Raw genomic sequence first — 23,036 nt, forward strand, 5'->3', positions numbered from 1 at the left:
CCTCAATCACTAGCCCCTGTTTCTTCCTGTAAAAGACCAAGGATGACAGGATGGAAGTAATCTCAATAAAATAGTTTTTTGTAAAATACTGAGCTATATAATATAGTATGCAGTGTATCTCAAAATAATAGTAATCCCTTAAATTATTACATATTTTTTTGAGTAGCAAATAGACTGGAGTAGCTCTACTACTTGATCTTTGTGATCATAAGTTTTTATATTGTAAAGTTTCAGGTTATTCAGATTATGCGGTCAAAAACATTAGAAAAATACTTCTGTCCAGAACCAGAAACACCATGAAAGACATGCAGTATCAGTCCAAGGTTAAAGAATCAACTGTGCAATAGCTGTCAATCACTTTCAAGTTAGCAACAGCATTTCCTTAAAGAGAGTGGGGGCTATTTTGTTCTGTAATAATGTGGTTTTTAACTTTTTAGATAAAGTGATATTTACTGTATCCCACTGATGAAGTTGGTATTTTCGTCCATTCACCCTAGATTGCGTGGTCATCCTAATCTGTGGATAAAAGGAAGGCTTCATTACTGAACACACACACTCCTGTTTGTTTGATTAAACAGATATCAGTGAAGCCAAAAATGTCCAAAAACATTAGCACAGTAATTTTTATTAGTGTCATGTTAAAGGTTATGCCTACAAATAGTGGTTAGTTATCAAATGAAATAACATCCAGTTCAGGGACATTCTCGGCTATTCAATTTAGTCAATCTTTGTTTGTCTGATTGTGGTCTCTTGTTTGTCCACGAAGCTTGCTAACGCTTCATGAGTGATAGAGCCTCCGACTGTGCCCTAGAGCTCAGGCATTCTATCCCCAAGGATATCAGTCACTTGTCCTAATCGACTTAAAACCTTACTCAGAAAGATTGTTCTGTAATTGCTGCCTATTATTATTATTATTATTATTATTATTATTATTATTATTATTATTATTGAATGACTTTTGGAACCATAAATACAACCTAATGGTGTGATTTTCCTTCCTTGATATTAAAACACAGATGCATTTTCACAGATTATTTAAATGAATCACAAAATTAATCAAAATGAATGTCAGAGAAAACCATGATACTCTAGAGGAAACAAATCCACACAAAAGTACATTGCTCCACCTCTTGTGGAACATACCGAAGCACAAAATAAGAAAACAATTTTAAATTTAAAAAACTATATTTTATACAGTGCAAATCAAGGTTTAAGTGTGGTTTTCCTATTCTTGAATTTACAGCAATTACAAAACCAGTTGCTTATAGCTATAGTAGAAATACTTTAAGTATGTGTGCCTGTGCTGTCAGTCATTCCTGTTACAAGGACTTGCATCATGTCATTGCTCTCTAGCACTGATTAAATCACTGGGGTGTATGAGTTGGCACTGACTATATGAATGAGAGGCTCACAGAATTGGACAGTGTTTTCTGTCTTTGATTGATACCTTCTTGATTAGATGCTTCTCTTGCTATCATCGATAAAGTATCTATCTCTTTTATAGGAATGTAACAATTCACAGCCATTACCAGTACATTTAACTGGGCTGTTGAGATTTGTCAAGGAACTTTCCTTTAAATGAAATCTTTTATGATGAACTCCCCTCAGATGTTTTTTTTTTTACTGCGACACAGTCCCTTTCCATTATTAAAGCTATCTGTGTAGATATTGTAAAAACGTTATTAAACTTAACCAATAAAATTATGCTTTTCGAATAACCCAGGTGGAGCTTTAAAATAACCGAATAGGTTCAATGAAAACGTTCAAGACAACATCTTGTTTGAAAAGGGGTATATCATACTATGGTCCCATCATACGGAGACAGACACCATTCTTAAAACATTTCTTAAGATGACTTTCTCCTCTTGAACTGTCACATATATTACTGTACTCTTTATAAAATCCGTTTCAGTGTCGATTTTACATTTTGGGGAAAGAGGCGCGTGTAAATTCATTTGTATTTTTCTGTGCTGTAGACCGCCGAAAACAACGTTTTTGCATACATGCAATTTAGTTTTATAAAGAGACTGAACGTATTCTACGCGATGTATACAAAACTAGAATTAAAGTCTTACCCGTGATAATATTTAAAATTGTAACATATTACAATGTTGAAATATAATTAGAAATGATTATAGATAATTATTATATATTATAAAACGTAATAATGTTACAAAACACACAGTTAAAATTAGGGAGAATAAAGTAAAATAGCAGGATTAAGACAAAAACGACGCAGATTAAAAGATGTGCCATCTTTCTGAAAATGTTTCCATGACAGCTAATCAGACACACGTGTCACCGTATTTTACACGAACCACAATATGGGTACCGACCGCTTTGTCGCTGCCGCTACCTTTCTCCTATTGGTTGAAAATCATCATTTAATTGGATTAACCTGGGAGGAAAACAGCAGCAAGCGGGGCTAGGTTTTTTTTTTCCCTTTAACCGAGTTTTGCTAGATGGGTTTCAAACGATGAATGCTTTTCTGACGGGTTAACGACCAGGGTGACCAGACCGCACAGATGACAGATATTTGTGTGTTTGGGGGATAACAATGCCTTCTCCGATTCCGGTTAGCCGTTTGTTGCCAAAGGAATTTTACCCAAGCATTGACCTAGGACCATGTAGTAGCCCCTTAGAGAAGCATGTGAAAGACTCGACTCTACATTTACCATCGCAAGGTTTTAAAGCTCGGAATGCGCTGAAGCTCTGGTCCTGTGTCATACAGTGGAAACAACTGCGGCTGCTTCATCCCCTCGGCTCGGGTGGCTTTGGGTCGGTATATAAAGGAACCTACTACGGGAAGACGGTAGCGGTGAAGAAGGTCAAGAAATGCACTAAGAACAGGCTAGCCTCACGACAGAGCTTCTGGTCTGAACTGAATGCCGCCCATCTGCAGCATGAGAATATTGTCAGGATTGTGGCAGCGACCACCTGCATTCCCGAAAGCGTGGAAAACCAAGACAACATAGGCACCATCATAATGGAGTTTGCGGGAACAGCCACCTTGCATCATGTTATATATAATCACGCACCTCCCCTGGAAACAGAAACGTGCTTTCGGTTTTCCAAGGATATTGCTAACGGCTTACATTTCCTGCACTCGCATTGCATCATTCATTTGGATCTGAAGCCTGCGAATGTACTGGTCACTGATGGCAACATCTGCAAAATTGCAGACTTTGGCTGTTCCCAGAAAGTGGACAACTACAACGACATATCCCCTGCAAAACCCCAGAATTGTCACCTGGGCGGTACATACACTCACAGGGCGCCTGAACTTCTAAAGGGTGAAAATGCATCTTTCAAAGCAGACATCTATTCGTTTGGTATCACCTTCTGGCAACTGATGACTAGAGGCCAGCCATATACTGGCGACCGCCAAGCTGTGCTGTATGCTGTTGTTGCGTATGACTTACGCCCCGCTGTCACAGACGGTGTGTTTAACGAAACCCCTTTGGGACAAACTTGTAAAGCCTTCATGTGCAGGTGCTGGAACAAGGACCCTAGGGAAAGACCTAGCGCCAAAGAACTGATAGGTAAAGTTGAAACGTTACAGGACCTATTGACGACAATGTGAAAATAAAAGGCGCGATAGCTGGTGTAAGTCGACACCGTCTTGTTTACTGTGAATTGTTAACTTTTTAAATGTCTTTTATTACTAGAATGATGTTATCTCGTTTAAATAAATTATAAAATGGAACACGTGGACCGTTTTGTTTACCTAGGTTTTAACGCATTTCTTTATATTTTCTGTACGGCAAGATTGCTACTGTATATCTTTACACCTTAATAATGTTGTTCTGGGTTTCTGTCCTACGTAATTGTGGCAGATTTATAGTAGAAATTCCAGAAGAGGGCGCAATGCTGTTTTACAAACGGCTCAGCCTTCTTTGCAGCGATTTTAACCAAATTATGGGATGGACGCTTTGCTGCATAAGGAATACAAAAATAACGTTAATTTATGTTAATATTAACATTTAATTCCCTTGGGAAAAGTAGTATTTTTGGTACTATGGGTAGATTGCATCTGTATTTAAATTAGCGTGACTTGTCTTATTCAAAACTAATTTTTAAAACCAATTTATACAGCGATAAAAAAGGTTTTTAAATGTATATTTAAAAAAAGATTTAATAAACCAGTAAGGAACAGGACATACTTTAAGCTTGGGGTTTGCCTTGAAACCACCTCTATAAAGTAGGGTGTCTATACTGTATAACTCGAAGTCTGGCTAAAATGTGATTAAATAAAATAATCGAATCTGCTACTGGAGAAGATGAAACGGGACCCAAGCTGATGGCCAACTTTACTACCTTGCCTAGCATGGTATATTATGTTCTATTAAGAGGAAAGTTCTCCCCACATTTTATTTCTTTTTGCATGCATTCCAATGTGTACTACAAACTATTTTCTTCAAAATGATTAGACCAAATCATTACATATTTTATTTAGAAGAATAACTATCAAAACGTGTTTGAATTAGTTTTAGGAGCATGTATTAAAAGGGGGGCTTGAACTCCCTTCAACATCTTTTAGAAACCGTGCCTGCTTGGTCAAAAACAGACATGTTATCTCTTGAATTCTCCTTGTCTTCTACTCCCCTCCATATTGTCCCATTTGTTTTAGTTCTAACTTTCTAGTCAGACACTACACCAGGGACCTGGATACAGACTAGGTAATTATTACCTTGGTCTCTGCTCTGCATTGCTCTATAGGTTCCAGTTACTTTTTCCCATATTGAAAAATGCCATAACGTTTTGTCTGAGGGAGGAGTGGTATTCAATCTCTTAATGAAGTATACATGCACAAATGCTTAAAGACTACTTTAAGAGAGTCAATGGTTTTGTATTAGAGCAGGGGTCTCCTCAGGGCTATGTGCTGTCCCCCATCCTGTATATTCTTTACACAGGTGGCTGTAGAAGTCCTTTTGAGGACCAACACATCATTAAGTGTATTGATGACTGCCATTGTTAATCTCCTGCAAGGTATAAACACTGGTCATAGGCCTGCTGTGGATTATTTTGCTGACTGGTGTAACTAGTCCTCTCTTCACCTTAATGTGTCAAAACCCAAAGATATAGCATGAACTTTGACTTTAGAAAGCAACCACCTGTGGCAAAATCAGCAGTTGTTGAGGAGCAAGAAATTGAAATTGTTAATGGTTACAAATATCTTGATTACAAACTAATCTTTGAGGAAAATATGGATGCCATATGTGAGAAGAGCCAAAAGTGATTGTTTTTCTTGAGAAAACACTGCTCTTTTAATGTGTGTACTACAACAGTAACTTTATTCTATAGAACCTTTATTGAATCTGTTCTAACATTCACTGCAGTCTCCTGGTTTACCTTAATAGACGCAATAAAAACAAATGATAGTGAAGGTAGCGAACAAAATTATCGGTGTACAACAGCTGCAACTGTCAGGCATTTACATCAAACGAATAGCGTACAGTAGAAGGCCAATATGCAGGAATTATTGACTTTCATGACCACGCCTTGCACAGCAAAGTTGAGCTTCTTCCATCAGGGCATCTTAGAATAGGACTAAGTTATCCTTTATCACCACAGCTATAAAGCTGCTTAATGTGGACAAATGATTGTATATTTTACATGGGTTTTTTTATTCTTATTTGTTCATGGGTTCATATTGTTTTAAATATAAACTGCAAAGGAACCCCTAATGTTAATTCTGTGCTAAAAATAAAAAAAACAAACGTTTTCTCCTGTGAAGCCTTTCTCTTGTGTATAAAGGAAAAAAATAAAAATTGTAATGAGAGTTTTGAAACTTGTTTTCAAAAACATTTTTCTGTTATTTACATGTCTGTAGTGTAATTAGCAGTAAGAGCTCTGAATAGTAGTAGTTGCCTCTGATACAGTACATGCAAAATCCCACACTGAGCTATAATTGAACTTACAGTATTCCTGGTCTTTCCAAAATTTGCACAGTAATCCTCTCGTGAGAGAACTCATTCGGTTTCTTATTAAAAATATAATGGGTGTTTTTAATGGATGTTTTTTGTATTTCACCATCTGTTTGAAACTACTGTATATCTGTGAAAACCTAATAAACATTGATTAAAAACATAATGGAAACAGCAGCTAAATATATTATTTGATGCGACATTACACACACTTGTTCAATCTGTAGCAGATGTGGTCTATTTCAGTTTGCATACATTCATATAAGGTTAAAATTGACTAAGATTGATTTGAACATATGATCTTCATGTGACAGTCGTACTGTAATCAGTATTGATACTCCAAGTCATATGTTTAAATCTTGTTTTATCCTTGTCCCAAAATGGTGCTGTCCTGAAGCTCTTCTTTCAAAGTGTTGAAAAAATATTATTTTCCCCTTGACTCCACACTCACTGCACAGTGTGTTTACAACACACTGGGGTCTATTCGGGGAGTTACACTCTGATAGGGCGGCACTTGCGTACAACTATAACAGGGGTGCGAAACCAGGTAACTATTTACAAGAATCCGGCCGATGTCACCAGACTGTACGCCCATTTTGCAGCGGGTCAGCTGCACTGGTGATCGGCTTTCCTCGTCCCCGCCCTGACCACTGCTACTCCCGTCCTGCCCCTCGCCGCGTACCCCAGGCGATTGCGCTTCAGTACGCTCGCCTCCATTCATCAATGTGTCATAGCCGGCATCAGCTGCAGTGACAACACGCCTGCTGCTTATATACCACTGTTTACACTACACCCGAAGAAGGCTCCATAACCGAAACGTTGTTTCTCTTCTCTTTTCAGCATGGAATAAACCTTAACTTATTCCTATATATACTAGTATTTATTCGTGAGTTGCTATGTGGTTTATTTTTTTCTTTTACTGTAAGGTTACTATTTATTTTTCCATTTCTTTGTCGTATTTGTGTATAGATCTATACATTATCCTAGCTAGCATTATCGCAGCTACCCACCTGAACTATTATCCTATCCGTATCTGCCTTTGTGTTTGTTATTTTTCTTTTCTGTATTAAGTCTTACAATGTTTAAACCTAAGCCTGTGAACAACACCTAATGAATAAGACTTGTAAAACCGTGTCTTTGGATGTTTCGTGCCTCCTGTGACAACGCCAGCCGCCGACAGCGGCACCCGCTGAAAAACTAACCCTGTGCAACTCCCACTAGTGCGCATGACCGGTAACCGGGCTTGGTTTTGGTTCCCTGTTTCCGCGCCCGAAGCGCCTACGTCACATTCCAGACTCCCGCGGTCACCAATAGGCTGAATTGGAACAGCGGCTGACAGAGGACACGGCCGCCGCTATTGGCTCTCCTCGGCGGGAGGGGTCAAAGGTTGCCCAGTGCCCGTATGTGTTGTATAAAACCCTTGGCAGGCCTGCGCTCTTTCCTTTTCTGCAAGCCCGCGTTCTTGTGTCGGGTTACTTTCTGCTTCCTGGCTCACCGCTGTTCGCTTGGATTTCTTTCGAATAAGTCGGTCAGGAACATTAAAACATGGTGAGGACGATGGTTTCGTGTTTTTGTTCATGCAGCTTACTACAATAAACAATTTTGTGTGAGCTTTACAGTTCGAGGCGGCGTGATGAAGGCCTGCTTTCAGTAGCGACACGTGTGGTTTGAGACGAGCCTCCAAAGTTATAATAGCAGAAATGGGTGCAGAAGCTAGGCTTTATCAGTATTAGCGTTATTATGTGGGGTCCCTAGATCGCATGTTGGCAGTATTGTCCGCTGATTAAAAAAAGAAGAAAAACATGGTTATACGTTTTCTGTAAGTTTTGTTTTGAATCCATTCGCGCTAATTTTGTTGTACTCCATGCTTTCTTTTAGTAACTTCTCTCCGATGGGATGTTTTCCCCCGATATAAGAAGTTTTGTCCCTTCTCTCCCTGTAGCGATGTTCTGAAAAGTACGAAACTGGCCTAAGCGTTCGTTAACTCGCAAGCAGTCGGGAATCGCTCGGTCCCACACATCCTTCATACACGTGTTGAAGATGCCTGTCTTTTAAAACAGGCATTCAAGGACACTGGCAAGGCGCCTGTTGAGGCTGAGGTTGCGATCCACCGCATCAGAATCACGCTGACCAGCCGCAATGTGAAGTCTTTGGAGAAGGGTAAGTGAATTGGGTCTGCTCGAGAGGCAGTACAGACCGGAGTGTAGCTGTCAACGGGTGTCAGTGAAATGCATGATGACTGGTTGACTGTTTTTAAATACCAAACTGCTGTAGTTTTGTGATCCGTTCTGTGGGGTTTAGCGTTATTTGCTGTAATGCTGTTGTCTTGGCTATGAGGATAATGTTTACAAATGACATACACTGATTGTGTTATACGCTATTCTGAGCCATTCTCGTATGTTCCTGCCGCCACGTTGGTTGGCGCAGACAGAGGTCTGAAAGCTGTTCCCCCCGTCTTTTTCATGATGTCTAGTGTGTGCTGACCTGATCCGTGGTGCCAAGGAGAAGAACCTGAAAGTCAAGGGACCTGTCCGCATGCCAACCAAGGTACCAGCCAGCTGCCTGCACTGCATACTGGGGTTCCTTGCTTTCCTGTATTGGTGTACAGCCAAGTGGGGAGCAAGGCGTTTGTGCAGGAGAATTAACTTCTCCTAATTTTGTGAGGAATTAGACAGTGGCCTATCTATTTGTGCCATATATTTGAATGTCGTGCAGCACCAATGCATTGCTTGATTGAAAGCTATTCTCATAAGGTGCTGAGCACTTACTGTAATGCTTTCCCTTCATTTTGTGAACTGTTTTGATGGAGAAGGATGTATGAAATAAAGATCCTAAGAAAAGGCATTCATTAAATGCATTGTTGACATCTCTCTTGATTGGATTAAAAGTATAGCACTAAGTTTTAGCCTAGAAAGTTATTCTGTAAATGAGTTAATTGGTGCCAGATTCATACTAAACTTCTATTATTGGTACTGGAGATTTTGGAGAAAAAATCTACACTAAAACTTAATGTAGTAAATCAAGATATTTCTTAATGAACCTCTTCACAATTTCTGAACGGTAATCAGGTTGTGAAGGGCTGTTCTTCATCCTGGGGGTTAACTAGAGAATTTAAACTAAAAAGGGTTGTCGGTGTGTACATTTGATTTGAACAATTTACTGTGCTTATGTATAGTGATCCCTGAAAGGATGAAAGATTTTTCAAATACTCCCTCAAATTGTGAAAATACTAACACGTGGGTATATACCAGGAGCTTGATACTGATTTCAGTTTTTTATTTAACCTTTAGACTCTGCGGATCACAACTAGGAAGACTCCTTGTGGTGAAGGTTCCAAAACCTGGGATCGTTTCCAAATGCGTATCCACAAGCGTCTCATCGATCTTCACAGCCCGTCCGAGATTGTCAAGCAGATCACCTCCATCAGTATTGAACCTGGTGTGGAGGTTGAGGTCACAATTGCAGATGCATAAGGTTGTTTTGGAACTGTAATAAAGTTTTAAAATGAATGGCCTGGGTGTTTTCTTTTTAGTCCGGAGAGATGCTTACTGATACCAAGGGCTCTTAGTTCCTTGCCTTAGAATAAAGGATCTCGATGCATTTTACTTATTGGTGAAGGGGGAGTGGGGGGCGCTTGACCTACTTTTATCAGGTCCACTTCAGTGACCTGAAGCAGGCATTTTGTGCTGACAAACCTATTACACTACAAGATAGTGTGAAATTGCTTCACCAATTCTGTTCAAGTGGCAAGCCCTTACTGTGGGGGAAGTGTGTAGGTATTCCAAGAATTCCACTTACAATACCAATGCAGTTTGCCTTTGAAGTCTAGATCCAGCTTTGGTCACCTGAGATCTGATGAGTGATGGAGATCCCTGAAAGGCTGGAAGAATATGGAGGGTGGGTGTTGAATTTTGAACAGTGCAGTTGTTTTAAATGCCCATAAATTTCAATCCTAGATTTTTTTATTTTAAAAATTGCATTTGCTTTGGTTTAATGTATAACCTTTACAATAGTAAAAACAATTCAACTAGTCTTAATTTGTATGTTAAAATCATGGTTCACTTGAGATGTGGTGCAACAAAAACGAGCAGCTAGGGTTATCAGGAGGCCTTGGGCTAGGAAACCGTGCATGTCAGGCTCGAACTATCAGGTGGAATTTTAAGACTTTTTAATCCTAATAGTATATTATAACATTTCAACAAGTAATAGGTTTATTCCATGCTGGAAAAGAAGAAAGAGAACACAACGTTTCGGCTGTGGAGCCTTCTTCAGGACACACCTGAAGAAGGCTCCATGGCCGAAACGTTGTGTTTCTTTTTTTCAGCATGGAATAAACCTATTGTTCCTTTGCAGCCTACGCATGCTGACTCAGCTACCCACCTGAACTATTATATTTCTCCGAATTACCAATGTTTTCATTTGCTAAACTAAAATTCCCAAAGCATGGAGGTCCGTGACTGTTTTGGTCTAGGTAGGAGTTCTGAAGTTCAGTTTGTCATGCATGCACACGTGCAATGAAATACTTAAACTTTAAACGCTATTTTAAATTTTTGAATTCTACATTTTATTCTTGGATGGATTAAATACCTCACAAATTAACGAAGCTAGCCAAATTGAATCCATTGCACAGAGTAAATTTAAATTTAAGATGTAGTAATCTATTTTACATTAGGAACTATCTACTGTAATTTTCAACGTACTAATTACTGCACTAGGAAAAATACATTTTCTAGCCGCCTCCTCAGGTTCAGGGTCGTTGCTGAACCAATCAACGGGTGCAAAGCGGGGTACATCCTGTACGGACGCCAGCCCATTAGAAAATTATAAATTTGTCGAATTAAATACGTTGCACTTGGTTTAAAATAAGAACGGGATACTATTCAATCTTTGAGAAAAGTATACCGGATTAATTACCCGACTATATTGTGTTTTATTTACTTGAATAAAAAGGTTCATTTTAAAAGTCTGAAGGGGAGTTGAGCGTTAATCGAGGACACTGAGGAAGCAGATGTAAAAAAGTTGTTCAAAGTGGGGCTTATATTGGGAAATGACCTTGCGCACTCAAGACAAACAGTTGTTAGATGACAACACCTGCCTAGTCCTGCAATTACTTAATCTTGAAAAAAACAACTAGGTCAACAAATATTATACACACACTATTTCGAATTAAACACGAAACGAAAGTTATCACATTAAAACAAAAGTAGATTTCACAATCTTTTTGGGACCGTAAATATCTTATAGCCCTTAATATAAGATAATATTGGACAGTCATGTAATTGATGTTGTCAGCTCACGCCTGGAGCCAGGGACGTCGCTCACCTGAATTTAATTTTGCTTATCGTGGGATTTTGGAGCTTGAGGTTCTAAGGTTTGGCTCATTCAATTACATTGAATCGCTTCTCGGAGCAGGAGTTATAACCTCTTTTGTATTTAGATGACAACGCTGAACTTCTTAGAAACCACAGATGAAGGTGAATCGTTCTTTATTTTGTTCGCATATAGCGTATAAATAAGTTTTAAAGTTTTAGATATAGTACAGCAGTGTCTCGTCATTCAAGCTGAGCCATAAAGGGACGTTCGGCGTTTTGTAATTTAATCTGGACTCAATATATTGGTTTTCTTAGAGATGTCCGCGAAAATCGACTTTACTGATGAAAGCTCTGTACTTGCGCATCCAGATAGGGACGCCATGGAATCCACACCGCATGACCATCACTTTGACAATCTTCACAGAGGTGTGCTGTCCGAGCTATCTACAATATCTGTAACGACAGTATCGGCACAGGTGGGTCTTGCTCCAGTCGTTAAAGCTTTAACCTCTTATTGTGTACTTGCGTGATGTATTAATTTAAATACCCAAAATAAAGTTGTTCTGCGGTTTAATCATCTACATGCAATGCCACGTGGAATACATTTATATCACCAAAATTGATGTGGTTTACGCATACAATGTTTTTTTTCCACCCAGAGTATTAGTGTTGCATAGCATAATAAAGAGACAAATTTAAATAACTTTTATTGCTGTCTCATCCCACTGTATTTTATTATGATGATGATATGAGACGTTCATTCTGTTTGTGAAACCTACTGTGTCAACCTTTTACTTCTATCGTGCTTGTATTTGAAGTATTTTTTGCAAATGCATAAAACAAGACTGCCACAACAGCATATTTAACACATTTAAGACCCTTTTCCCTTGTATTTCTTTTAATTTGCAATTAAAATTGCTTGGGTTTTCCTAAGTTAATTTGTTACCGTTTTTTAGCCAGCAAATTGAAAGCTTTTCTGAAACCTAGGAATTTGATTTGAGCTAATTGATGTAGCAGAGGGGTGACAAGACCACCCACTACTGTAATCTTCTTTTGTCTAGCTCTTTTTTTTTGTCCACTTGTTGGGGGGGGGGGGAATTTAAGACCATTTACTGAATGTCCTTCTCCTGATGAGTTTAGGTTGAGTCAGGAGGCAATTTGGAAGAACAGCAGCTGAAAGTCTACCTGCGAGTGAGGCCATTTTCCAAGGAAGAGCTCTCAAACAATGAGGATCAGGTAAAATGGGTAGAAATACAAACGTGCACAGTAAGTTATTTGAATATTATGTTTCGAGTTGTAAGTAGCAGCCTATGCTTTTTCTCCTAGGGTTGCGTGGTTTTGGAAAACTCTGAAACTGCAGTACTGCAGGCTCCTAAGGACTCATTATCAATGAAGAACAGTGAGAGAGGGATTGGCCAAGCTGCGCATAAGTTTTCATTTTCTCAGGTGCTTTTATTGTAAAATCTACACTTCCAGATTTGTAGATTGATGACTAGATTGAGCATGTTCACCAAGAATAAATCTGCATTCCTTTTTTTTTTTAGTGTGCTCTTTTAGTGAAAGAGCACACTGCAGTAGATTTCATTGCAGTGTTCCTTTTGCTCATCTTGTTTTTGTTTGTCTAGATCTTTGGGCCAGAGACAACCCAGACCCGTTTCTTTGAAAACACAGTGAGAAGCCTTGTGTATAGTTACCTAGAAGGACAAAATTCTTTGGTGTTCAGCTATGGGGTGACCAATGCAGGAAAAACCCATACAATCCAAGGTATATAACATTAATATACGTGTTGTGTGTGTGTGTGTACAGTATATATAGTGTACATGAGAGACTGTTGTTAGAGGAGAATGTCGTAATTAAATCAAGTATTTTATGAACAATGAAGGGTAAGACTACTGTTAAGTTATTTAAATTGTCAAACACCAAATGACTACTTTGTAGTATCCGACACCTTATATCTATATATAGGATGACCAGTTTAATCCGCTGTTGAAATTAATTGAAAGTCCTATGATTTTTAATATCATTCTAGAATTCAAGTGGATATTTTTTTTTTTGGGCAGGATCATCAAATGACCCTGGCATTTTGCCACAAGCCCTTGATGTGATCTTTGACCATATCAAAGGGAGGAAATACGAGCACATGGATTTGAAGCCTTATCTTAGCAATGATGTCCAGTATCTAGATCATGATCAGGTCAAGCAGGAGAAGTGCACAAAAGCTGCTGTGTTAGCATTGCTGAAAGAGGTTTGTTGTGCTTTACCTTCCTCATATAGGCATTTTTGGAAAGATAAATTGAATACAGTCTGAGTAAGTGCATTCAATAAAATGTTGTATGACCACTTATACTGTATGTCCTGTAGTTTGTGACCCAAGTGTAATACTGTTTTTGTTAATAGGGCTTTGTGGATGGTGATGGTGCTCTAGAGCCTAACGGTGCTACTCATGAATTCATACTCATTAACAACCCCTCACTAATCTGTAGCTCTTTCCAGTTTCTATCCACAGCTGCTTTGATATACTGTAGATGTATAATGATGCAAAATATTTGGATATAGCTTCTTTATAGTTAGCATGGTGTCTCGCAACAAGCGTAATTGAAAGAGTGATTTCTTAACACAGTTGTTTTTTGAATTTTCCATGTATAAATATTATCTTCGAACATTTGGCACCAAAAATGAAGCAGTTAATTGTTTTCAGTCACCAATGCTGTCGACTTTTTTTAAAGGCAGAAGCGTTAATCTTTATTTTTCTCTACAGTTGTGACTGATTTTGACCTAAATTCTTTTTTTATGTTAAATTAAAAGTTTTACAGGAGGTGTTCCCTAAAACCTCCCACAGTAAGTGGATATGCTTCTAAGGATATCTTACCATCGCGGGGAGACTTGCTTTTTTATGGAGGCACTAGTATACTGCAATGTCAAGGAACAATGTTGACATCCAGAAGTACTTATGGAGGATCTATCAGATTTTGATGATGGTGAAAAGGAACTGCCATTCCAAAATATATTCATTTAGTTAATTTTTAATGTGTCTCTTCAAAACTGAGTTTTCTCCTATGTCTTAACAGTTCTTTGCATTTTTAGAATTTTAAATGCAGCTTGTTCTTAATTCAGCTTTTTCTTTTGAGCATCTAGGAAAATGAACAATCTACAAAAGCCACCAGAAGCACTACCAATCTTAAAGGCATTTTAAAATCTCAACCTGAAGCCAGTTTCTCCTTTTCGTCAGTATCCTATGATCAGACAGGTAGTGCAAGGATTCTTCTTTCTAGGAGGCTAAATATTGCCCGAACTTTGCTTTTGAATTGTACTTTAATCAATTTGTACATGATTTCTCTGTGCTTGTTTCCCCCAATCAGCTGGTCCCTTTGACATGACTGATTCAGCCGCTGAAACAGATTCAAGCCTGTTCTCTGTGTGGGTCTCTTTCTCTGAAATCTACAATGAAAGTGTGTATGACTTACTTGAACCCATCCCCACTTCTAAAAACAAGAAGCGGATTGCCTTGAGGGTGTGTGAGGACTCTTCTGGAAACTCGTATGTGAGAGGCAAGTTCTTTGAATGCATGTCTTTGGAAATACAGGAACTTCTTGCTTCATTTAGAACTTGATTTCAATTTACATTTTTTTTCCCCCCGTTACCTCCTTCTATGCTTTAAACCGTTTTGATGCACTATATACCTTTTAAGGTTAAACTGGGGATTTGATCAGTTATGAGATCTATTGTACTTCATTTGCTTTTAAAATGTTGGAATATATGACTAAAGTAAAAGTGTCTGCTTTGATATTTGTGAGTACATACTGCAAACATTAAATCAAAATGTATTGCATGGGAGAGTATGAATACCTCCAAAAAGACTTTTCCTGGAATTTATAGTGTGGTATTTGTGCAAATATCAGAACTGCTCTGCACTACAACATACCGTATCAAAGTACTGTACTTCTTTAGGTTTGAATTCTGCTGTTAAGCATAATGAAAGATCTCATTTGCTGGTCCTGTAAATAAGGTGCTGAAAATCTCATTAGTGGCATCAGTCAAGTAGTACGTGCCCATTATTGAAGAGTAATTTGTATTAATTTCTGCAGGTTTAAAGTGGATTAATGTCCAGAGCACTGAAGAAGCCTGCAAGATCTTGAGAGTAGGAAATAAAAATCGAAGTGCTGCCTCTACAAAGATGAACCATTCATCAAGCCGAAGGTATGAGGCTTTTACTTAAAACATTTATGGGAACAATTTTTCTTCCTTTTCATATAAAAATTGATGGCCCCCATGCTGTGGTTTTAATAATGACCGATTAACTTATAATTTACCGTATTGTAGTAGCTGTACTAAAATCTGTATACAGTTATTCTTACCTACTCATTTGTACATTCATTTATTTATTTGATCTCCTAGACTACCCTTTTCTCATTTCTCATTTTCTCAGTGTCCTCCCCAACTCTTCCATGCTCCTGATGAGGCTCCATGGTGCTTTTTTGTTTTAAAAAACATCACACATGGATGCAGCTTCTTTGTCAAGCATCTTACAGTTGTTTTATGGAAGCCCTGTCATTCTTCTAGAACACTTTTTAAAAGTATTTTGCACAGCTGTGCGAGAGGTGTTTTTTGTGACCACATCATGCGGTGCAAATAAGTGTTCATAGAGCAGGACTTCAATTGTATCACTAGGGTTGTTCCCAGATGTGTTGGGCGATTGGTTTGACCACCTGTGTCACTTGGAATTCTTTTTTTTCCTTGTGATAAAAGTAATTTTCCACGCCTTATCAATCAGTGGATTGGAGCAAATTAATTGCTAACATCTGTACATTTATTCTGAAACATCTTAAGTTGTTAAAAGATTACAACTGTGTAATAGTTAATTTCTCGAGGTTGGTTTTCTCTTCATCTGTTGACCTGTTGCAATATCAAATGTTTGTCACACCTCCCCTTCTGACTCCTGATTCTTGATTAATTTTGTTAGCCACAGCATATTTACTATCAAACTGATGAAAATTCATGGAACTGAAGTCCGCAGGATGTCTGAGTAAGTCTGGGCAAATTATTTAAAATGGCATATACTGTACTTTTAAAAGGCTATGTGTCAAGTAACTTTTTTTCCCCCCTTGCCTTAGACTTTCTCTTTGTGACTTGGCTGGTTCGGAACGCTGCAACAAAACTAAGACCTTTGGAGAGCGCCTGAAGGAGGCTGGAAATATTAATAATTCACTGCTTATTCTGGGAAAGTGCATAGCTGCATTGCGTCAGAACCAGAACGCCAAGTAAGTGATTTGTGTTGAAGGTTTGTGGGACATTCAGACAAGATCTTACTTTATTCGATGAAATGGATGCAAAATTACATTGGCTTGTAATCTCTTATGCATGCGATGGGTTTCTGAAAGGGCTGCACAGGAAAAATGAGCTTCTTCATGGTTTTCTTTCATTCAGCTTCTACAGTACTTGATTAATAGCCACACAAAATTCAAAGGTTTTAAGATTGTCTTGAATTGACAAATCACTTAAACTGGTATCTTTGCAACTGGATAATGAATAACTTTATGAAGAACGTGGCATTTGAATCCTCTAACTAGCAGTTTCAAATAAGGAATCTGAAATTTACAGCAAATGACTTTGAACAGGAGCCAAATGACAGCCACAGGTACTGGCTCCAGATCACAAGACAGAATAAAGTTAGCAAAAGAAACTTGAACAACCTGTCACCTCATTCTAGTGAAGATGTCCAAGATGTCAGGCTTTTAGTGCTAGTAATGTAACTTTACCCTCAAATTGTTATCGGTTTGAATGAAAATGGGAAGTTTTTTTTCCCTACTTGGAATGCAGTTTTTGACTTCTTTGAAGTCTGGATTTAAAGATTTTGTAGTAATTTCAAAGAGTTATAATCAAAGAATTTTAATCCAGTTAAATACATCACAATTGGAAGGCAGTGCCGATCTTGAACAAAAGAGCATGTTTGTGATTAAGTGTGAAATTGTTTTTCAGTTGTTTGATTGCGCTTCTATTCCTGTTTAAACAATTTATTTTTTTCTCTCCCCTTGGAAGAAGGAATGGTTATGTCCCCTTTCGCGAGAGCAAACTGACACGTCTGTTTCAGTCCATTTTCTGTGGGAAGGGCAGAGCGTGTATGATTGTGAACATTAACCAGTGTGCTTCCACCTATGATGAAACTCTCCACGTGATGAAGTTCTCTGCTGTGGCCAAACAGGTGTGTTGCTCTACTCTAGCCAGTGGAATTCTATTGGCATTGGTTTTGAACAAAACCTTTTCTTCCTTTCAGAGAAGCATCTGGTTTGTGACTCAGCTGTTTTTTTTACCTGCTGTATTTGTTGATCAGCAGCAGTCTGGTTTATCTGAGGTTACATTTCTAAGTTCATTCTAAATTAGGGATGGTAACTGGGTCCTTTAGTAATTACAAAGTAACTGATTTTCTAGAATTTTAAATGTTTAGAATATATTTTATACAATTTGGAGAATACAGAGGTCTTAAGAAAAAGGTTGTCGTCTTTTTTTTTAAGTTGTGGTCTGCTTTTGTTAACGTTGAGCTAATCGAAGACCACTTTATTTCTAATCCACTTGTGGACTGTGTAGGAGCTGCTATTTCGTGCACTCTGATTAACTGTAGCTTACTTATGTGATTGTAGGTTTAACACATGGTAGTATAGTGCTAAACTCCTGGTATTTTTTCATGTGATGCATTCTTTATTCATTTCAGGTGGTTCAAATAATACCTTCCAAAACCCTGGAGAGTATAGCCCCCCGATTGGTGGGGAAGGATGGAAAGCCCCTCATCAGAGATGGAGTGATTGATAATGAAGCTCTTGAGATGTACTTGTCAGAAGAAGAATTGCTTGATGATGATGATGAATCTGACATGTCAGTCCTGCCTCAAGAGGTATTTGTCTTGCTGCCAAGTGTGGTGAAATGCTAAATCATTGAAGGGAAGCGTGAGGAAGGTTTCTCCTTGCTCATCTTCCACCCTTAAAACCTCTTTTGAGGCTTTAGGCTGCAATGTGGTATTTTTCAAAATGGAAGTTAGACTTGTGCAGATTACATGGTTACTTCTTTGCAAAATTATTGGGTGAATTTGATGGATAATCATGTTATCAAAGTTTGAGGTGAAATCAGTTTAAGGAGTAATTAAGTACAGTGCCCAATTACAAACTTTTCCAATGTTATTTTTCCATACCTACTGTATATATATATAGAACCTTGTTAAGCTGTAGTATACTGTATATCACAAGGGCTACTGATGATTGTAATAGATTTAAATTGTTGCATCTTATGCAGCAGTTCATTTACACTTGTATACTTCTGGTATATTATAACACTATATTGAACAAAGGCATGGGCACTGAATATGAAGCCATTTTTTTTTGGAATTGCTGTACAAGTAGCTTTTAATCCTCAAAGACACGGTAGTAATGGTCGACTCTCTGCGCTCCAGACTTTCAGACCTGTCCTCAATTCCTTTCCAGCACCATTAGATGGCAACTACTTCTTCAGTGTTCTTTTTATGGAGTAGTACACCTGCAATTAATTTTCAATAGTCTAATTAACTTTGATCTAAAAAAGACTTTGTTGCCAAATACTAGAAAAACCTGGTTTGCCTTTTTTACCCCCCACCCCCCCTTTCCCCCCAAGGAACTTCTGAATATTATCGAGACCCTTAAAGAGAAGCTGCTTGCTGAACGGCGTAAAAATGTCGTCCAGGAGATTGAAATCCGTAAAGAGATGGGAGACGCAATGCTTCAGCAGCTCTTGGAGAGTGAAGAGATCAGAAAGTAAGGGATGTAAATGATCCTGAATGAGTTTCAGAAAGGGTCCTGTCAAATTCTGTCTAGTTATGTGGGGGGGGGAATACATTGATTTTAGTGTCAGAAGTGGATTTCGCTGGTTTTAATAAATTAATTTCTAATGTGGATATAAATCGTTCACGATTGTGGCAATTTCATTACCACAATATGCTGCGAGCACTGATTTCAGCTCTGTATTAAAGCGCTCATAAATTATTACTGTATGTTTTCACAGCAGCCAGTTCCATAAGTCATCTGAAAAAAGTTTGTTTCCTGTACAAAATGTTAAAGAGAAAACCATTCATTGACTGAGTAACCTGGATTAATACTATACAAGAGCAGAATGTTCACAAACCCACATACAATAGAATTCATTGGACTGTCTCTTTCTCATTTAAAAGACAGTGGCAGAAGCAATCTTTATAGGCTTGAACTGCATGATCCATGTTTCATTGGTTTTCAAGAAGTTTGAAATCTGGGGGATGTTTTGACTAGTTTTATAACAATATGCAATGTAAATGACATGTTCGTATCCTTTCCAGTTAGAATAACTATGAACCTGTTCCCCTTTTTTTTTTACAGTAGGCAGATTGAAGAGCTTAAGGACAGCTACGAAGAAAAACTGGAGAATACTTTTGAAATGTACAAAGATGCCATCAAAGAGCACGCCTATCAGTGTGCTTTAGAAAGAGTAGAAGAGGAGTATGTACCTGTGGATGAATTTCTTGCTGAACAAGAGAGAGTTCAGGTACCTTTGGCTTCACCCAGCCCTTTTCTGTTCAGGCAATCTGTACTTGAAAGAACATAGGTGATTTTTTTTTCACCTTCTGAAAATCTCTTTCCTGATTCTGTTTAAGGTTTATTTGAGATTTGTTTGGTTCTTTTGCTTGTACCACTAGGTTTTTCCATGAGTGTACTTCACTTTACCTTGTTCTAATGGTCTAATAATTTTCTTTACTCCTTCTGTGGTCCTTTGCTTAATAACTGGGCTCTCCGATAAGGAACACCACAAAGGATGTTTGAACGAATACTGAGATTTCAATGTTTTTTTTGATGAATTACTTAAGATGACAGAACATTTTAGATTTTGGTGTGCTGTGTTCTTTTTTTTTGTTGTAGAATTTGACGAAAAAGCTTGCTGAAATGGAGCAAAAGCTTAGAAGTTTCCAGAGCAATCCTTCTGATCCACAGACCATGACAAGTTCAAACCAGTATTCTCTCGAGTTTGAGTCTGGCTCCTCAGGTAATATATTAAAAGTGCAGTTGTGGTGTAAGGTTTTCACATCCTTTGCTGAAGATGGGGGTTGCATATAGTACTACAAATATTCATGGTGCTGGAGAAGCTGTTAATAGGAATGACCTTAGTGTAAGAAGGTATGTTTTATTTACAGCTGACAGATTTAAGAGTAGTGCAAGATTTATTCTTTGTTTTGGCTGTAGCATTTTATTCCCAAATAGCTTTCTGGTGGACACGGCTGAATTTTAAGAAGGTTATTCTCATGAAAGTGATCAGGACCACACATTGTTTCAGTGTGTGCACAACTTTATATTTATCTCTCGTTTCTTCAGACGTGTTATTTCTCCGACAGAGCTCTTATCGGAGATATTCCTTTGTTATTTGTAGTGTACTCATTTTGGCAGAATTATTCACCTCTCTGTACATAGGTGTCACCTTTTGGATAGGATGTTAAACAGAGACCACTTCCTTCACTATGGGGTGTCCTGGTTAAATTCCACTATGGACTAATTTCTCCCTTGGTTCACTGTTTAATGGGGTTGCACTGGTGGTACAGTAGATAAAGTAGATTTATTCCTTTATGCAACACATTATACTTTAATACAGCAAAAAATGTTTAATTTCATCCAGAAGGAAAAAAGGACTTATATGTTCTATAAATAAAAAAGAAAGCATATTATAAATCCATGATTTGTTTTTTGAAAGAGTCAAAGAGAAACGATGCACTTCCTGAGGCAAATGCCTTGTCTGAAAAGCTGCAAGAAGAGAAAAACAAGGTAATTGTTTTTGTAGAAGTTCAAGTGTGAAGCTGCATCAGCAGACTTGACTGCAAAGGAACAGGAAAAGGTTAATTTCCAGCTGAAAGCTGGCAAGATTTTTCAGCAAGGGATTAATCCATCCGTTTTGTGTATGGCTGCCCTAGAACAACTGTTTTAAATCAGGTATTATTTATCCTGAATAAATCAGCCAAGGTTTTCAATTTGTTCTGAAGAGAAGTTAGTTTCCTTCTTTGAAGAAGTGTTAAGAGTAATGTAATGGTTCAGTCACTCAAGTGATGTTGTGGTATTAGGAATCAATGTGTGAAGGATCTTGTATTGTTAAATAACTTCTCATAATGTGATGTAAGCTTACAAGCAAGTTTTCCATTGCCTTAGACAATGGTATGCATTCTCCAGATTAAAACCCTGAGTCTTATCGTATGCCTAAACGCATTTTCAATTAATGAATGAGATTTTCAATGTGCTTTTATTCACTATAACAAGTCTTCTTTCCTTCTTGTTTCATTTACATCCTTTTATATTAGGTAATTAAATCTTTGGAAAAAAAGGTTGTAGAACTGAATAAAACCCTTCAGGAAGCTGCAGAAAGCTTTATGAAAAAACAGACAGAAATTAAGGTCCTGCAACAGAAAATTACTGACCAGGTAAGTGCTTCTTTTCATTTAAGGTTATACTGTCTAATTAATGAGCCGAATTGGATTATGAATTAATTCTAAATCTTCAAGATGATGAAAAGTGCCTTTAAATAATGCATTTAGTCTGATATAGCTTGTCCGATTTTAACAGACGTTCCAGCATGACGGCATGTCCCAAAACGCATGTCCGATTTAATAGAGAAATGGTTAATTGCGCCCTAATTTTTTTCCACTTGCAAAAGTTCCCAGACTTCAGTCCAATTAAAAATGTCATTTAGGAAAGAAATGGAAACTTCAGGGTCTAAAGGATCTTGAGAAATAGTAAAAAAAAAAAATCTGAGCCCCTCGGATGCTACAGGATGTTTTCTAGGTGAAACCCCACCAGAGGGTGCGAGTGAAAATGACCCTTGTGTTTTCTGGATTTGGACGAATATTACTTTGCTCACGGCAGTGCTAATTAGAATGACCTTGTCATCACTAGGTCCCATTATCTAGTCCATAACTCAATTTTTTCAAGACAGAGCAGTGGCTCCCAGTCCAGGTTTTGCTGGTTTTCATTCCAGCTGAGCTCATCTCCAGTGTTAATTTGGGACTTATTGTCTAAATAAGCAAGGAGGTCAATTTAGTCAGCCCCCAAGTGTCACAAATACTCCACTTCAAGCAATAAAAGTGCATGTGGGCACTTCTGAAACTGGTACAGGGTTGATACCAATTACAAATCCCATTTGACCATTAAGGGCTATATCAAATGTACACATATGGCCTGATTTAGAAAACAAACCAGTTAGCCTGTGGTTAAGAACTTAACTATAGCAAAAATAAAAAAAGAACAGACTCTATACCTCCAGGACAAGGATTGGGAACTACTGATCAAGAGCTTTTTTGCTTTAATTCCTCTTGCATGCTTGAGTATCGTAATTCAGAATTTTTGTATGCATTCCACAGGACCAGGAGATCGAAAAACTGCAGAATACCACCTTGGAACTAGAGACTTTGGTGTCACGACTTAGAGAAGAACTTGAGCAGCTGAACAGGATTTCAAAAGAGGCCCCAGAGCAGCCCAAGCCCAAGAAAGGCCTGCTTGCAAATATAAAGGCATCCGTTTCCTCTCCTGTTAAACTGAGCAGAACGTTGAAGAAATCTGCTAAGAGCACTCAGAGCTCCTCACGGAAGAGAGCCTTGTGAAGAATTTGTTGCTGTGAATGTTTTTAGAAATGTTAAAAAGTATTAAAGAATATTAATGTCAAATATTTTATTTTAAATAAAGACCAAACAATGAAATGTGTTGTCGGTTTAGTCTTGTTGCCCCGTCAGTCCTGGAAAGTCCTTTTCTTAACCTGTTTTGCTCTGTTAGATGTG

The 23,036-nt window shown here is 38.0% G+C and overlaps 3 protein-coding genes and 1 non-coding gene across 7 annotated transcripts; all 4 read left to right on the top strand.

The window, feature by feature from the left end:
* The first annotated feature begins 2,311 nt into the window (after nt 1-2,311).
* Nucleotides 2,312-3,706, top strand: mos (MOS proto-oncogene, serine/threonine kinase). The gene has a single exon (XM_088642417.1). The coding sequence runs from the start codon at nt 2,558-2,560 to the stop codon at nt 3,581-3,583; it is 1,026 nt and encodes a 341-aa protein (XP_088498543.1). The 5' UTR covers nt 2,312-2,557; the 3' UTR covers nt 3,584-3,706.
* A 3,611-nt stretch (nt 3,707-7,317) lies between these two features.
* Nucleotides 7,318-9,436, top strand: rps20 (ribosomal protein S20). Its single transcript, XM_088642426.1, has 4 exons — nt 7,318-7,475; nt 7,988-8,087; nt 8,401-8,474; nt 9,218-9,436. The coding sequence occupies exons 1-4, from the start codon at nt 7,473-7,475 to the stop codon at nt 9,398-9,400; spliced, it is 360 nt and encodes a 119-aa protein (XP_088498552.1). The 5' UTR covers nt 7,318-7,472; the 3' UTR covers nt 9,401-9,436.
* Nucleotides 8,255-8,320, top strand: LOC148655657 (small nucleolar RNA U54). The gene has a single exon (XR_015941109.1). It is a non-coding gene; the product is annotated as a small nucleolar RNA U54 (small nucleolar RNA).
* Nucleotides 9,437-10,905: 1,469 nt separating the features above from the next.
* Nucleotides 10,906-22,958, top strand: LOC148655658 (kinesin-like protein KIF20A). 4 transcript variants are annotated; one of them, XM_088642421.1, is made up of 19 exons: nt 10,906-11,298; nt 11,609-11,715; nt 12,380-12,475; nt 12,566-12,685; nt 12,865-13,003; nt 13,300-13,484; nt 14,375-14,486; nt 14,599-14,787; nt 15,325-15,436; nt 16,200-16,262; nt 16,351-16,497; nt 17,276-17,438; nt 17,946-18,125; nt 18,875-19,014; nt 19,609-19,774; nt 20,146-20,269; nt 20,969-21,039; nt 21,567-21,686; nt 22,623-22,958. In XM_088642421.1, exons 2-19 carry the CDS (start codon nt 11,620-11,622, stop codon nt 22,860-22,862), a joined length of 2,463 nt encoding a protein of 820 aa, XP_088498547.1. In that variant the 5' UTR covers nt 10,906-11,298; nt 11,609-11,619; the 3' UTR covers nt 22,863-22,958. The 4 variants fall into 4 exon arrangements, with proteins under 4 accessions (XP_088498547.1, XP_088498546.1, XP_088498544.1 ...); XM_088642420.1 differs by having other exon boundaries at nt 11,276-11,401; XM_088642418.1 differs by lacking the exon at nt 10,906-11,298 and having other exon boundaries at nt 11,408-11,715.
* The last annotated feature ends 78 nt before the right edge of the window (nt 22,959-23,036 follow it).

This window comes from Lepisosteus platostomus, chromosome 8 (assembly GCF_059453375.1).
Source record: "Lepisosteus platostomus isolate fLepPlt1 chromosome 8, fLepPlt1.hap1, whole genome shotgun sequence".
Taxonomy (NCBI): domain Eukaryota; kingdom Metazoa; phylum Chordata; class Actinopteri; order Semionotiformes; family Lepisosteidae; genus Lepisosteus; species Lepisosteus platostomus.